The sequence below is a fragment of the Onychomys torridus genome, chromosome 16 (assembly GCF_903995425.1).
Source record: "Onychomys torridus chromosome 16, mOncTor1.1, whole genome shotgun sequence".
In the NCBI taxonomy this organism is placed as follows: domain Eukaryota; kingdom Metazoa; phylum Chordata; class Mammalia; order Rodentia; family Cricetidae; genus Onychomys; species Onychomys torridus.
Genome location: NC_050458.1, coordinates 41,504,056 through 41,517,414, shown reverse-complemented (window position 1 = coordinate 41,517,414; position 13,359 = coordinate 41,504,056). Strand labels below are relative to the sequence as shown.

The 13,359-nt window shown below is 53.0% G+C and overlaps 3 protein-coding genes across 3 annotated transcripts; 1 reads left to right on the top strand and 2 right to left on the bottom strand.

Moving 5' to 3' along the window:
* Positions 1-95: 95 nt before the first annotated feature.
* Maf1 (MAF1 homolog, negative regulator of RNA polymerase III) lies at positions 96-3,250 on the bottom strand. The gene is made up of 8 exons (XM_036208464.1): positions 2,889-3,250; positions 1,914-2,045; positions 1,678-1,806; positions 1,442-1,607; positions 1,198-1,319; positions 996-1,115; positions 739-873; positions 96-625 (listed from the first exon to the last, which is right to left on the bottom strand). Exons 2-8 carry the CDS (start codon positions 1,994-1,996, stop codon positions 604-606), a joined length of 777 nt encoding a protein of 258 aa, XP_036064357.1. The 5' UTR covers positions 1,997-2,045; positions 2,889-3,250; the 3' UTR covers positions 96-603.
* Sharpin (SHANK associated RH domain interactor) lies at positions 3,084-9,156 on the top strand. Its single transcript, XM_036208463.1, has 9 exons — positions 3,084-4,064; positions 4,314-4,488; positions 7,766-7,894; positions 7,969-8,110; positions 8,192-8,300; positions 8,382-8,535; positions 8,609-8,724; positions 8,807-8,935; positions 9,007-9,156. The coding sequence occupies exons 1-8, from the start codon at positions 3,867-3,869 to the stop codon at positions 8,921-8,923; spliced, it is 1,140 nt and encodes a 379-aa protein (XP_036064356.1). The 5' UTR covers positions 3,084-3,866; the 3' UTR covers positions 8,924-8,935; positions 9,007-9,156.
* Positions 9,157-10,539: 1,383 nt separating this feature from the next.
* Positions 10,540-12,976, bottom strand: LOC118597404 (cytochrome c1, heme protein, mitochondrial). Its single transcript, XM_036208956.1, has 7 exons — positions 12,788-12,976; positions 11,996-12,192; positions 11,787-11,913; positions 11,524-11,681; positions 11,279-11,439; positions 10,901-11,001; positions 10,540-10,818 (listed from the first exon to the last, which is right to left on the bottom strand). The coding sequence occupies exons 1-7, from the start codon at positions 12,914-12,916 to the stop codon at positions 10,714-10,716; spliced, it is 978 nt and encodes a 325-aa protein (XP_036064849.1). The 5' UTR covers positions 12,917-12,976; the 3' UTR covers positions 10,540-10,713.
* Between the last annotated feature and the right edge of the window lie 383 nt (positions 12,977-13,359).

The window sequence follows — 13,359 nt, the reverse complement described above, 5'->3', positions numbered from 1 at the left end:
GTAGCTGTTGCTAGCAGTAGCTGTTGCTAAGATACCAGACGCTGCTGGCCCCGCCCCATGACGCAGGCCCCGCCCCCCAAAACTTCCAGGTTCCCTCTAAGTCACAGAAACTTTTATTGGAAAGGAATGAGCTGCAGCAAAGTGACACTCAGTGCATGTGGCCCACCTGGAAAGGTGGGGGGCAAAAGTGGGCACCAGGGGCTGGTCCAAGACCAGACCCCATAAAGCACTGCGCACCACTTACAGGGCTTCAAGTCACTGGCCCTTAGAGCTGGAGTGTACAGGCCCAATAAGAAATACAAAAATAAACTCTGTGGTCCAGCTGTCCTGTCTGTGGCAGACTGTCGGTGCAGAGCAGTCACTTTTCAATCAGGCCCTGTGCTGTTTAATCCAGCCACAGCATGGGCAAGTAAGAGCCTGCAGGGGTGAGTGGACATCCACAGGCTGAAACCAAAGGGCTAGGCAGGTATAGCCTTGGCCAATGCCAGGATGGTGGCAGTGCCAGGGTGTAGCCAGCATCAAGAGAGTCTCTGGAGCTCCTCAGGCAGACAGGTCCAGGCATTGGTCGAAGCAGGATGAAGCTGAGACCTCCGCTTTTCCTCATCACATACAGATCACTGGAACCCTGGGCAGAAGTTGGCACATGGTAGGACATCAGGAGGTACCACCCAGACTAGGCAGAGGACCCTGATCTGTCCCACCCACTCCAGGCTGCAGCCTCCACCACTTCCCCCACACCTGTCTTCCTCCATGGTGCTGGTCTCCTCCGCCTGGCCCTCACTGCCTCTACCTCCACTCTCTTCATCAACCTCTTCCGCTCCCAGTTCCAAGTCCAGTGCATTGCCTGCCTCTGAGGGTGTGTAGGTGGAACCACTGGGATAGAAACATCAGTCTTAGGACCACCTATCCCAGGCCTTCCCAGGGAGGACAGACCCAGCTATGGAATGGTGTGAGTGGAACGGGGCTGGAGAAAGGGAGGTGGCAATGGTACCAACCTGATGGAGCGGCAGCTGAAGAAGACAATCCGTTTAAGACGCTTGTTGTAAAAGAAATAATTGAATGACCAGAGGCTTCCATCTTCCCCAAAGGGGTCTGAATCCAGATCTGGGTTATAGCTGACGAGTGAGAAAAACAGAAGTATGAGGCTCCCACTGCCACACACACCTGCCACGTCTACCTGCAAAGATGTGGGCCCACCTGTAGATGTCACATTCGGCTAAGCAGATTTCCTCATCCACCGCATTCCACAGCTGTGGCTTCAGGGCCTTGAAGTCTTCCCGAACAGCTGAGAACAGGCTGCAGTTGACTGCATTAACCACCTACAGTAGGTTACAGTCAGGAATGACAAGCGTCCAGGGCAGCAGGTAGAACCCAAGAACCTACTCAATGGAGAGGGCAACGGGGATGACTACAGGTTTGGGGTCCCTCTTCCCAGCCTTACCCAGCTGAGGCTGGGCTCCCGGCTGAACTCATGACTCCTGGCTGTGCTGAAGTCATAGTCTGGCCGGAAGGACTCGTTGAGTGTGGCGATCAGATAGAAGAGGGTCTTGCGGCTGCACTTGTCACTTAGAGGGCTTTCGTCCTCACCGCCTTGGCTCTTGCTCAGTCTGAACGGAGATACATGTCAACCTTGCTCACCATCCCCCATACCTCCAAAGGTAGGCTGTCTCAGCTTACCTGCTGGGACTGAGGCCTGAAGTCTGAGGTGGGGACAGCGCCTCCAACACATGGGGCTGGCCCTCCTGGCAGAACTGCTTGAACATGTGTTTATCATCTCCTGCCATCTTACATGAGTAGCTTTCAATCCTGTAAAATGCAGACAGGATCACGGAGCATGCTAACCCTGAGGATTTAACATAGGGGCCAAGAGAGGGGCCTCTGAGAGTCTGATTCCCCAGAGCTTCCAGACTCACCTGCCAATAATATGGGCATCTCCAGTCTCCACTGTCAACTGTGAGTTGATGGCCTCAAAGCTGGAGTTCTCCAGTAGCTTCATGTCCTTTGGGAGGGGGCTTCTTGTGTCAGAGGGACTAGTACAGTGCTCCCTGAGAAGGTGGGGAACCAGGTGTGGCTACATAGCTCCCAAAGACTCTGCCTTCAGCCTCCCCACCCACTAGTAGAGTACTGTTTGCAGCTGGATCTCGCTGAGTCCATCATGGAGCTCCTCTCCCTCCTTTCCCTGTACCTGAGCACTCAGCATTGTCGAGGAAACCATCTTGTTACCTGAGGATGGCAAGACCAGACTCCAACTCAACTCCAACTCCTCCTACATGGTACAAGAGTCCTGGAGCTGGATGGGGGGGCCCCCACCCTGTATTCTGCTCACTCTGGAACTGCTGGAGAGTCAGTCAGTGTCTGTCTCTCTGTCTCTCTCTGTCTCTCTCTCCTGATGTTCTCCACCCCCATCGGCACTCCGCAGACACTCTCAGACTGTACTAAGGTCTTCAATCAGGGTAAGAACCTGCAATCCGGTTCGGAACCGGATACCTGGGGCTTGAGCCCAGAGGGGCACCTGTATGAGCACTCTTCCCCGGTTCTATGAATTGCTTCGTTGCTTCCTGGCGAGAAGAGTAAACCCATGAGTTCTTCAGTTCTATTTGCAAATATGCCTGATTCTCTCTTTGTACGCCAAAGTGCGCAGGACGGCCCCACAGCCTCCGCTGGCCCAGCCCAGCAGTCTCCTGGCATTGCTGCCTCTGGAGCAGAGAGGCACCAGTACATTCGTATGGGAAAACTACAAGCCCCAGGAGGCAGCACACCAAGAGAGGCGCTCTGGCCAGGCAGCGGCAAAACTACAAGTCCCATGAGGCAGTGCAGAGGCGCGAGACCTGCCGGGGACTGTGGTTCCCGCAGTCCGGGACCGCTCGGAGCCCAAGGCGGACACCCACCTGCCAGGAATGGGCTAGATCAAGCCAGGCTAGCCGAGTTGCTTAGCGTCGGTGCTGAGATGACGGCGGCGCCGGCTGCGCGCGGCGCGAGTTCCTCAGGACTGGAGGGCGGCGCCGCGGCCTCCACTCGGGCCGCACTGTATCCGGGGGAAGAAGCTTCGCGGCGGCGTCCCGTTACTCCAGGCCCTGCCGGCCCATACGGGCTGCAGCCGCGACATAGCCTCGCCCCCCTGCAGTACCCACTTTTGCGACTGACCTGCCGCGGACCACCACAGATCGCAACAAACAGCGAACGAAACAGCGACCTCCGCCTCCCCCGGCCCGACAACAACAAGCGTCCGACAGGCCCGGCCCCACTCCTCTGAATGGTCCGCTCCAACCTCAGGATCCAGACCGCGACAAACCATTGGAGGAATTCTCCGTCACTCAGCCTTGTCTTCCACTTCTACTGGTCGTGTAGCTTGTCTGTCTCGCCCTCGCTTACGAACCCGCCTCCCCTCTTAGTGTTAATTGGTTAGGGCATTCCCGCCCCGCCCCCGGGCCAACCCTGTTCTCAGAGTGGTACAGACTCACTAAGTGTGATTCGTGCGTGTATGTGTGGTTGGTTTGTGTAGATTGGCACCCTTCTCCTATCGGGTACTGGTGTTGTCTTACGTCGGACAGCAGCTATCGCCCGTTCGAACCTTTGAGAAAAGTCCAACCTTGCTTTCATTTTGTGACCGGTGCTTGGTCCCTGACACTGACCCGGGCCCAGCTCAAACGTGACTAGCGTGCCTGAAAATCCTTGGACCATCTCCATCCCTGAGCGCAACGGGTGGTCAGGCTAAGGTAGTGCGCGGCACTGGTTCTTTCTTGTTCTCCACGCTCTGGCGCATCCGGAACCTAGGGCCATGGTCTGAGTTTCTGGCCGGCGGAAGCGCTCGACAACTCTGAGTTACGGAAGCGCTCTCGGAGGGTCAGGACTCTGCCGCGCCAGATATGGCGCCGCCCGCCGGCGGGGCCGCAGCGGCTGCAGAACCTAGTTCACCTGCGGTGCTCCTGGCAGTGCACGCCGCGGTGAGACCTCTGGGCGCCGGGCACGACGCCGAGACGCAGCTACGGAGGCTGCAGTTGAGCGCCGACCCTGAGCGGCCTGGGCGCTTCCGGCTGGGGCTGTTAGGCACCGGGCCAGGGGCGGTGAGTGTGGGCCGGGACAGCGGAGTCAACCCTCTCTCCATTCTCCTGTCGACTGCCCTTATGCAGTTACTTTTCTTTGCTTGTCTGTAAAAATGGGGTTAATGCTTTAAAACTCTCGTGAGGAATTGGTAAGATAACAGGCAAGAAAGGCTTAGGACGGTAAAAATTACCTCTACTTATATTTCCTTTTCCTTTGATCTTCGGTGGATAATGAGAAACCATTGATCCAGCACTCTTCCCCCGTTTCAGGTCAGTTTTGAATGGCCCTTGGAGTCTATTTGCTATACAGTCCGTGGTCCTAACCAACACGAGCTGCAGCCTCCACAGGGAGGACCTGGAACCTTCAGTGTGCGCTTCCTCAGCTCTCAAGAAGCACAGCAGTGGGCAGCACTGGTGCGAGATGCCGCCGCCGAGGGACAAAATGGTCAGTGTCGTGGAATAAATGCTCATTTGAAGAAGTCCAGGCCTCCTAGTCCTGGATGGGGACAGTGATGGGAGAAGCTGGGCATCTAGGAAGGCTTGCAAGAGGAAGAAAGTGGAGACAATAAGAGGTTCAAGAGCTGACACCTAGAGTACCAGACAAATGTGAAAAGGAAGAGCAAGCATTGCTGCAGGACTGAGATTTCAAGAACGACAGGATTGTCTTCAGTGGGAAACTAACAGGTTCAGGTCTGTGCTACTTAGAAACAGACTCTTGAGTCATATGGAGAGGTGTAGACAAGGTTAGAAAGAAGACCAGAGGACCTTAGGAAATGGAGTCAGATAGGTTTCGTGGTTGTTTAAATGGAAGAGTTAGTGATTAAGACTGAGGTAGAGGGACAAGTTAGTGTGAGGCTTGTACATAGTGCCTGCTTGGGAAAGCACGGACATGGCTGGGGCTCTGAAGACGTAAAGATTGGGAGTTGGGGAGGTTAGCCAAAGTGTGAGAGGGAAGCATAGAGAAAAAACAGCCTTGTGAGTAGACCAGTGGCTCTCAACCTTCCTATCTGCAACCCTTTAATATAGTTAGTTCCTCATGTTGTGGTGACTTCCAACCATAAAATCATTTCCTAACTAATTTTGCTACTGTTATGAATCATAATGTGAATATCAGTGTTTTTCAATGGTCTTAGGTGACCCCTGTGAAACCCCCCCCACCCAAAGGGGTTGTGACCCACAGGTTGAGAACCACTGATGTAGACCTTGCCCAAGGGAAAGAGAGAGAGGGAGAGAGGGAGAGGAGAAAGCTTACAAATAAGACCTGAGGAAAAGCTTCTAGAGGGGCAGGAAAACAGTATGACTGATGTGAGAGAGGCTGGGGTAACTCAGCATTGAAAAAGACTAAGTCATTCATTTACCAGATATGTGTACTCAGCTCTTGCTTTATACTATTAATTGTGACGAGTGTGTATTCCAGGCTGATCTCAAACTCCCTAGATAGCCCAAGCTGACTTTGAACTGTCAATGATCTTAATACCTCTGTACCCAGAGTGGTGGTGTAACAGATGGGTACCACCCAACTGTTGAACACTATACTTTTTCCTGTGTGTGTGTGTGTGTGTGTGTGTGTGTGTGTGTGTGTGTGTATTTGTATGCAGGCATACATTGGCACAGCATGTATGGAAGTCAGAGGAAAACCTTGGGTGTCAGTCCTCCCTGTCCACTTTGTTTGAGACAGTCTCTGCTGTTAGCCTCTTTATAAGCCAGGCCAATTTCCCTAACCCTCATGAAGCTTCTGAGTCTTCTCTTGTCTCTACCCCCATCTTACTGTAGGAACATTGGGATTACAAACATATATTTCCAAGCTTGGTTTTATCTGGTTTGGGGGGATTTGAATTCTCTGGTCTTTATGTCTATATGAAAAGCACTTTAAACTGAGTGGTGTGGTGAGGCCTTTAATCCCAGCACTCGGGAGGCAGAATCAAGTGGATCTCAGTTTGAGGCCAGCCTGGTCTACAGAATAAGTTCCAGGGCTACACAGAGAAAGCCTGTCTTGAAAAGCCAAAACAAAACAGCACTTTAACCTGCTGAACCATCTCCCCAGGCCCTTCTTGGGCACTTTTAATTTTTTTTTAAGATTAAAATGTTTTATGTGTATTAATCTTTTCTCTACATGTATGTCTTTGCACCATGTGCATGCCTGGTGCCCTCAAAGGTCAGAAGGCGGCATCGGATCCCCAGGGACTGGAGTTAGAGATGGTTGTGCGCTTCTATGTAGTTGCTAAGTACTGAACCCCAGCCCCATGCAAGAGTAACAAGTGCTCTTAACTGCTGACCCACTTCTCCAGCCTGTGGGCACCTCTTTTAACATGACCCAAACCTCTAATTTGTCCTCCTTGGAACTTTCATTTCTAGAGTAAATCAACTTCAGTTAGAAGGAATGAGAAAGCTAGGAGGGAGGGCTGCTACTCAAAACAGGGTCTCCTTAAGTGTGCTGGCACACACCTTTAATTCCAGCACTAAGGAGGTAGAGGCTGGTAGATTTCTGTGAGTTCTGAGGCCAGCCTAGTCTGCATAGTTCCAGGACAGCCAGAGCTAAGTAGAGAGATTCTGTTTCAAAAAACAAAAACAAAAAATAAAAGTAGATAACTAAAAAGAAAGGTCTTAAAGGACTTACTGAGAGAATGAAGTCTGAAGAACATGGCTTAATTTGTATGGCGCAGAATGCAAGAAGTACAAAAGAGGGGTTGGGGATTTAGCTCAGTGGTAGAGCGCTTGCCTAGCAAATGCAAGGCCCTGGGTTCGGTCCTCAGCTCCGAGAAAAAGAAGTACAAAAGCTCCAATAGGGAACTTGTGCAAGTGACCTTCAGAGTTCAGGCAAAGTGCCAGGTTCTTGGAAAACTCTACCCATTTCAGTGGTGAGACAGTTCAGGATATCAAGGGCCTTAGGTCATTGTAGGAGCTGTCAGCACTGGGTGGGGATCTCTTATTGCAGCGTGTGGCTTTCAGCAGGAGATAAATAGAAAGAGCAGTATATCCAGTTCTGTAACGATGCCAGGACAAACAGTGTAAGTGTTCTCTACAGATTGGAGAGCCAAGAGAAGTAAGGCCCCTGAGGGACTGAGATGGCAAGCCTCCTCCTCTGGTTTGATTCTGCTAAACAGGAGATGCACAGGTGGGACCAGCCAGCTGAAGGGTTCAGAAAGATTGATACCAAGAATAAATCAGATGTAGCACCGGTATCAGAATTCAAGCAGGACTTCTGAGGATTTTTGTTTTGTTTTAATTTTATATGTGAATGTTTTTTTGTGTCTGTGTGTTTGTACCACTTGTGTACCTGGTGCCCCAGAGGCCAGGTCATTGGACCCTTTGGAATGGAGTTACATGTAGTTGTTAGCTACCATGTGGGTTCTGGGAACCAAACCAGGGTGTTCTGCAAGAGCACAAAATGCTATTAAATGTTGATCCATCGCCGGGCAGTGGTGGCGCACGCCTTTAATCCCAGCAGAGCCAGCCTGTGAGTTCAAGGCCAGCCTGGGTTACATAGTGAGTCCCAGAAAAGGTGCAAAGCTACACAGAGAAACCCTGTCTTGAAAAACCAAAAAAAGTGTTAACCCATCATCTCTCTCCAGCTGAGAGTTGTTTGTTTTGTGGGCCAAGATTGATTGGGAGAGGAAGGCTTAGCCTGAATCATGGCCTAAGGATAGAGGGGTGACGCAGAGTGCAAAGGTCCTAAAAACCTGAGGGTGGAGACCACTAGCCTACTCCATATCTTCTCTTAGGCAATGGCAGCCCAGCCCCAAGCCCAGAAATGTGCCCCATTTCTCCACCATGTTCTTCTGTGGCTCAAATACCTAAAGCAACCCAACCTGAGGTCGATCTTCCTCAAAGTTCTGGAAATTTTAAAAAAGGTAAGGACAGATTAGAGGGAGTTGGGGAGCTGTGGCTAGTGTCTGGTTGTGACAGCTGTCTATTCTCCCTGTAGAAGAGCTGGCTACACGCCTGTCCCAGGCCATTGCAGATGGAGATGAGAAAGAAGCAGCCCATGTGGCAGCCATCTTGGCACAGCATCATGTGGCTCTAAATGTCCAGCTCATGGAGGCCTGGTTCCCACCAGGTCCTATCAGGTAAGGCCTGATCTTGCTTACTCTGCCCTCCTGACCTTCCTAGGTTACCTGTCCAACCCTCTGATCCACATTTTGACACAGGCTGCAAGTCACAGTTGAAGATGCCACATCTGTTTTGTCCTCTGCATCATCTGCCCATGTCTCACTGCAGATCCACCCACACTGCTCCATTGCAGCCCTCCAGGAACAGGTGAGCATGGGGCATTGGGAGTCTTACATGCATAGCAGGGATCCTGGGTAACACTGCCTGGCCCTGATGTTCTGACCACAGGTGTTCTCAGAATTCGGTTTCCCACCAGCTGTGCAGCGCTGGGTCATTGGGCGGTGCCTATGTGTACCTGAACGAAGCCTTGCTTCCTATGGGGTCTCTCAAGATGGGGACCCTGCTTTTCTCTACTTGCTTTCAGCCCCTCGAGAAGCTTCAGGTTAGTACTTAATGGTATTAAGAGAGGTGGGATGTAGTCTTGAGATGGCCCTGAGCCTTCTCCTCTGTCACAGGACATAGCCCTCAACACTCCAAGATGGATGGGAAATTAGGATGCTTGTTTCCTCAGTCACTGGAGCAGCCTCATACCCGCCAGCCAGCCAGTTCCAGTCTCCCAAGCCCCCCTCAGGTGGGCAAATAACCTTTGGGAGTGGGCAGCTGTGGGCATTGGAAGGATCTGGGAAGCATCAACAGTTTTCCCGTCTTCCCAGCCTGGGTGGTCTTGCCCTTCCTGCACCTTCATCAATGCCTCAGATCGCCCTGGCTGTGAGATGTGTAGCACCCAAAGGCCCTGGGCTTGGGGTCCCCTTACTACAGCCTCCACCTAGAAGCCGCCAAAGGTACGAAAGGCTGGGTGGGGTCGAGGGGATACAGTGTAGAACAAATAGAAATAACCTATCTTCTTCCTCAGGTTAGAGGGAACATGGCCCTCCTGTCACAGGCCCAAGTCCCTGGATCACCACCACTTGAACTTCGCAGGGGACCTCTGCTTGTTGGGGACAGAGATGCAGTATTAGGGAACAAGGGCCACAAGCCAGTAATTAAAGACACATGAGAAACAGCCTGTGTGCTAGTCTTGGTGCAGAGTTGCACTAGTCCAGCTGCCTGGGAGCAAGGAGACAGACTGCCCCTCAGTAGCAGATGGGGTGCCCCAAACCACAACCAGGAGACTACTCGCATAGACTTAGACTAAAGTCCCAGTGGTCACAGACCATAGTACTGGCACCTCTTTCCAGTGCCTTCAAGCCCACAGGGCTCCTCAAGCTGCTGGCCTGCTAGGGTCCCTCTCACTAACCCTGGCCTTACTGTTGCCCTCCTGAACCCTCCTACCATTCCAGTCATCTCCGTTCTCAGCTGCTTCAGCCAGTGTAATAGCAGCAACTGGGCTAGGCATTTTTTCTTTCTTGTTTGAAAGATTTGTTTTATTTATCATGTAACACAGTGTTATGTCTGCAGGCCACAAGAGGGCACCAGATCTCATTATAGATGGTTGTGAGCCACCATGTGGTTGGTGGGAATTGAACTCAGGACCTCTAGAAGAGCAGCCAGTGTTAACTTCTGAGCCACCTCTCTTCTGAGCCAGCCCCGGGTATTTTCCTTTACCATAAGGATGCTTTAGCACTGTACTCATGAGTCTCATTTACCAGGTGATCCTCCTGATAACCCATGTCACCACTCTTTATGAATAGGGTACCATGCCACTTTATGAATCTAGTCACAGCCAGTTTGGCCTAGATGTACTACTACCTGGCTGCCCTGTAGACTACTAGGTATCATTCCCTGATAAATACCAGACACTTCCACATGTATCTCCAGCACAACCCTTTTATCTGTCCAACCAAGACTAAGACATCCCAGCTACCCTTTGCCTGTCTACTCCCAATTGCTCAACATTTCTGAGAACTTCATCTTCCCAGATGGCACTGATCCACCAATACTGCTCCAGGTCTTCCTGAAGATCTAGAAGCTCCCTGCTGCCATCAGTATGGAAGTAGAGTTGTTGGATACTCTAATAACCCCTTTCCAGCTCTGCCAAGGCATATCCACTCTGCTGAACAGTGCTGCTCTTTCTTTTTTAGTAAAGCACTTTTGAGACTGGGGGATGAGGGAGTTTGCCTACATGTATGCCTTTGCACTACATTTGTGCAGTGCCTTGGAGGCCAGAAGAGTACATCAGATCCCCTGGGACTGGAGTTAAGAATGGTTTAGAACCACCATGTGAATGCTGGTAACAGAACCTGGGTCTCCTAGAAGGGCAAGCAACTAGTGCTCTTAACTGCTAAGCCATCTCTCTAGTCCAAATGATGCTGCTCTTAGCAGCCAATTTTTGCATTCTGACCTACATCTCTCAGATACTAGGTGGGGAAGGAAACAATATTGCAGGGAAATAGGGGTTCCAGGGTTGCGTGGAAATGTGGGTTTCAGTCATTGAACAGATAAAATGTATGTGTTGGGAAACTTAATTTATTCCCACAGTGAGGGCTGAAGGAAGATCAGAAGCAAGAGTCTGGTCTCCTACCCCATTTCCTTGTATCAGATGAAAAGGAGCTAGGCCTGAAAAGACCTAGGACTGTCCTGGGCTGCTGAGGGCTTGTTCAGGCAAGATGACTAGGCAGGGTCACTTGGGCGGCCGATATGCCAGCTTTCGACTCTTCAAGACTGACCACTTATGTCGTTTCATGGCATAGGTCAGGGGCAGCAGCAAGCCCATCATCAACAACATCTGGGAACAAAGCGAGTTCAGAAAAGGTAGACAGGAAAGACCCCTTCCCTTTGCCCACTGTGATCCTGGCCCAACCCTTCACCTTGAGACCCATGCGTTTCCGATGGTCATGCTCTGGCTCCGATGCCCATCGAAGGAAGGTGGCAACATCCTTGGCTACTTGAGACATGGTAGCTGGGGTGCCTAAGCCAAGGACAAATAGTCACTGCTACCTTTGGGGGCTTGTGCCAATCCAAGGTAACCTTCTGAGCACTGTCTTCCAAAGAGGCAGGGACTGGCCATTACACCAAAACTTCAAAGGGATAGGAACCCTACAGAACTATAGAAGTTGTCCCCAAAGCCTTTTCAGATCTGCACAGTCAACAAACATTCCAGGTGAGAAAGGAGCAGACCTCTAGACCCAAGAACATAAGGGAAGCATGCTGGGAGTAGGAAAAGACCCATGGCCAAGGACACTCACCATCATCATACTCCAAGACTTCATTGTAGATAGGAGGAGCCATGCCAATGGCCTGGCCAGGGAAGTAAGGGTTGAAGTAGAGGCCTTCTCGCAATGACACCCCAGTGGGGGGCTCACAGTAGCCAGTTAGCAAGGAGAATACATAGTCCTCTCCACCATGCCTAGAACCAGACCCATGGCTCAGTCCTTAACATAAGGCTGATTTCCTTACATTTTCAGCCCTACACTCTGGGCTGCCCATATACCTAGCTCGCACGATGTAGCTGAGGTCCGGGGGTAAGGCTCCATTGTTAGCAGCTCTGGCAGCCTCAGGGTTGGGGTACGGTTTTGGAAGATAGTCAGACAGCTTGCCTGGCCTCATGAACATCTCTCCATCCTCATTAGGGCCATCCTGGAACTCCACCTGCCACCAAGAATCCCATCACAATCCTTCAATCCCTCAGGTAGAAGCCCCAATCCCTGTGTCCTCCACCTCCTCTTGGCCCCCCCCCCCCCCCCCCCCCCGCACCTCCTCAGCCATCGCCTTCGCTTCCTCCTCCGTGTAGCACACTCCCACCAGGTGGCGGTAAGCCACATATTCCATGCTGTGGCAGGAAGAGCACACCTGCTTGTATACCTGGAAACCCCTTCGGATGCTAAAGAGAGACAGGTTTAGAGAAACTGAAGATTAGTTCACCTAGAAACGCCCACCCCCCCACCCCGCCGCTACACACCCACCTGGTGTGGTCCAAGGAGGAGAGGAGGCCACGGTGAGACCATGGGTAGCTGGGGGGGTGCAGCTCCAGGTCACTGGCACTCACAGCAGAATGCAGAGCCACAGCTAGCCCTGCACCCCCTGCCGCCAGCATGCCCAACGCTGACAGCATCACCTTCCGGCCCCGGGAAAGGCCAGACTTCGAGGACAAGGACACTGCCTGCAAGAGCCCCGCTCAGCACCTGCCAAGACCCCACCCACCCTCCTGGGGATCTGAATGGGCGCCCATCTCTTGCACTCTACCACCCACCACTGGCCACCGCCCGCAGAGCGCCGGAGGCCCACCACTGCCTGCCGCATCCCTCACTGCAGCCGACTCCTCAGTCACAGCTCGGCTTTGCAGAGCAGGTGAAGAGTGCTCTTGGAGCTTAAACCGGGAGACAGGCCTAAGTGACCAAGAGTGCGGCAGCAGACCAAGGTCACCCGCAGCCGGCTGAGGTCAGGCTGGGGTCACTTCGGGGCATCAGCCAGGTCTGGACAGCCGGCTTCGGGAGTCGTTCTGGGCGAGCCCTTTCGCAGGAATCTCCCGTCCCGACCCCACCACAGTTGGACCCTGGGCTCAGACCAGCGTGCCCTGTCGCTCCGAGGCGTGGGCACCCAGCCTGGCTTCCCGAGTGCGCCGGCCTGTCAGCGGGGACCCTGCCGAGTCGTAGGAGGTACGTGGGATACCGATGCCGGCGCGCGCCCGGAGCCTCCCCGCCGTGACCTTCAGGGCGGAGGGGCGCGCGGTGGCCAGGGCCCACGCCAGCACTCACCTGCGGTGTCCGCAATGGAAGATGCCGGGACCGCGCACCGCCCAGCAGTCCCGGAGCACTCGCGCCCGGAAGCCCTACGCCCCGCGGGCCCAGCACCGACCGGCGAAGCGAAGCCGCCGCCGCCGCCATGTCGGCCCTCTTTAGTGCGGCCGCCGTTCCCGTCGGCCCCTGCGGGCCGACGAGAACTCAGACCGCGCGAGAGCAAGACAATGGGTGGGTCCAGGCGGAGCTGGATAGGGAGCTGTCCATCACAGAGGTCTAGGGCTGTAACCTTGTCCAGCTCTTCTAGTGCTGCGGGAAATTACCGTAGAGCCTGGCCGCGACTCTAATTACAATAACTGGGTTTTGTTGTTGCCTGTTTTTGCCCTTTCTTTGTCATTACGTCCTTCGTTGCAGCCGGCGAGTTTCTTTACTATATTCCCAGTCCCTTCACCGTGACCCTGCGGATCCCGCTCCTCCAGATGAGTCCCTGGACAGTCTCCAGAGAGCTAAGGGCCGCTTGCCGGTCCACGACCAGTGTGGCGGCTGTAGTAGCTCCCCTGCTCTACAGGTGACCCGGCGTAGAAACTCTC

Excerpts from the sequence above, each read along its gene's own strand:
- LOC118597404 (XM_036208956.1), bottom strand. The coding sequence starts at position 12,916 with ATGGCGGCGGCGGCGGCTTCGCTTCGCCGGTCGGTGCTGGGCCCGCGG. Across the intron at positions 11,914-11,995 it reads TCCTCCTTGGACCACACCAG|CATCCGAAGGGGTTTCCAGG; the intron begins GTGGGTGTGTAG and ends GTCTCTCTTTAG. Across the intron at positions 11,682-11,786 it reads CGAAGGCGATGGCTGAGGAG|GTGGAGTTCCAGGATGGCCC; the intron begins GTGCGGGGGGGG and ends TCTTGGTGGCAG.
- Maf1 (XM_036208464.1), bottom strand. The coding sequence starts at position 1,996 with ATGAAGCTACTGGAGAACTCCAGCTTTGAGGCCATCAACTCACAGTTG. Across the intron at positions 1,807-1,913 it reads GATGCCCATATTATTGGCAG|GATTGAAAGCTACTCATGTA; the intron begins GTGAGTCTGGAA and ends TGCATTTTACAG. Across the intron at positions 874-995 it reads TTCAGCTGCCGCTCCATCAG|TGGTTCCACCTACACACCCT; the intron begins GTTGGTACCATT and ends TTTCTATCCCAG.
- Sharpin (XM_036208463.1), top strand. The coding sequence starts at position 3,867 with ATGGCGCCGCCCGCCGGCGGGGCCGCAGCGGCTGCAGAACCTAGTTCA. Across the intron at positions 8,536-8,608 it reads AGCCCCTCGAGAAGCTTCAG|GACATAGCCCTCAACACTCC; the intron begins GTTAGTACTTAA and ends CCTCTGTCACAG. Across the intron at positions 8,725-8,806 it reads GTCTCCCAAGCCCCCCTCAG|CCTGGGTGGTCTTGCCCTTC; the intron begins GTGGGCAAATAA and ends CCGTCTTCCCAG.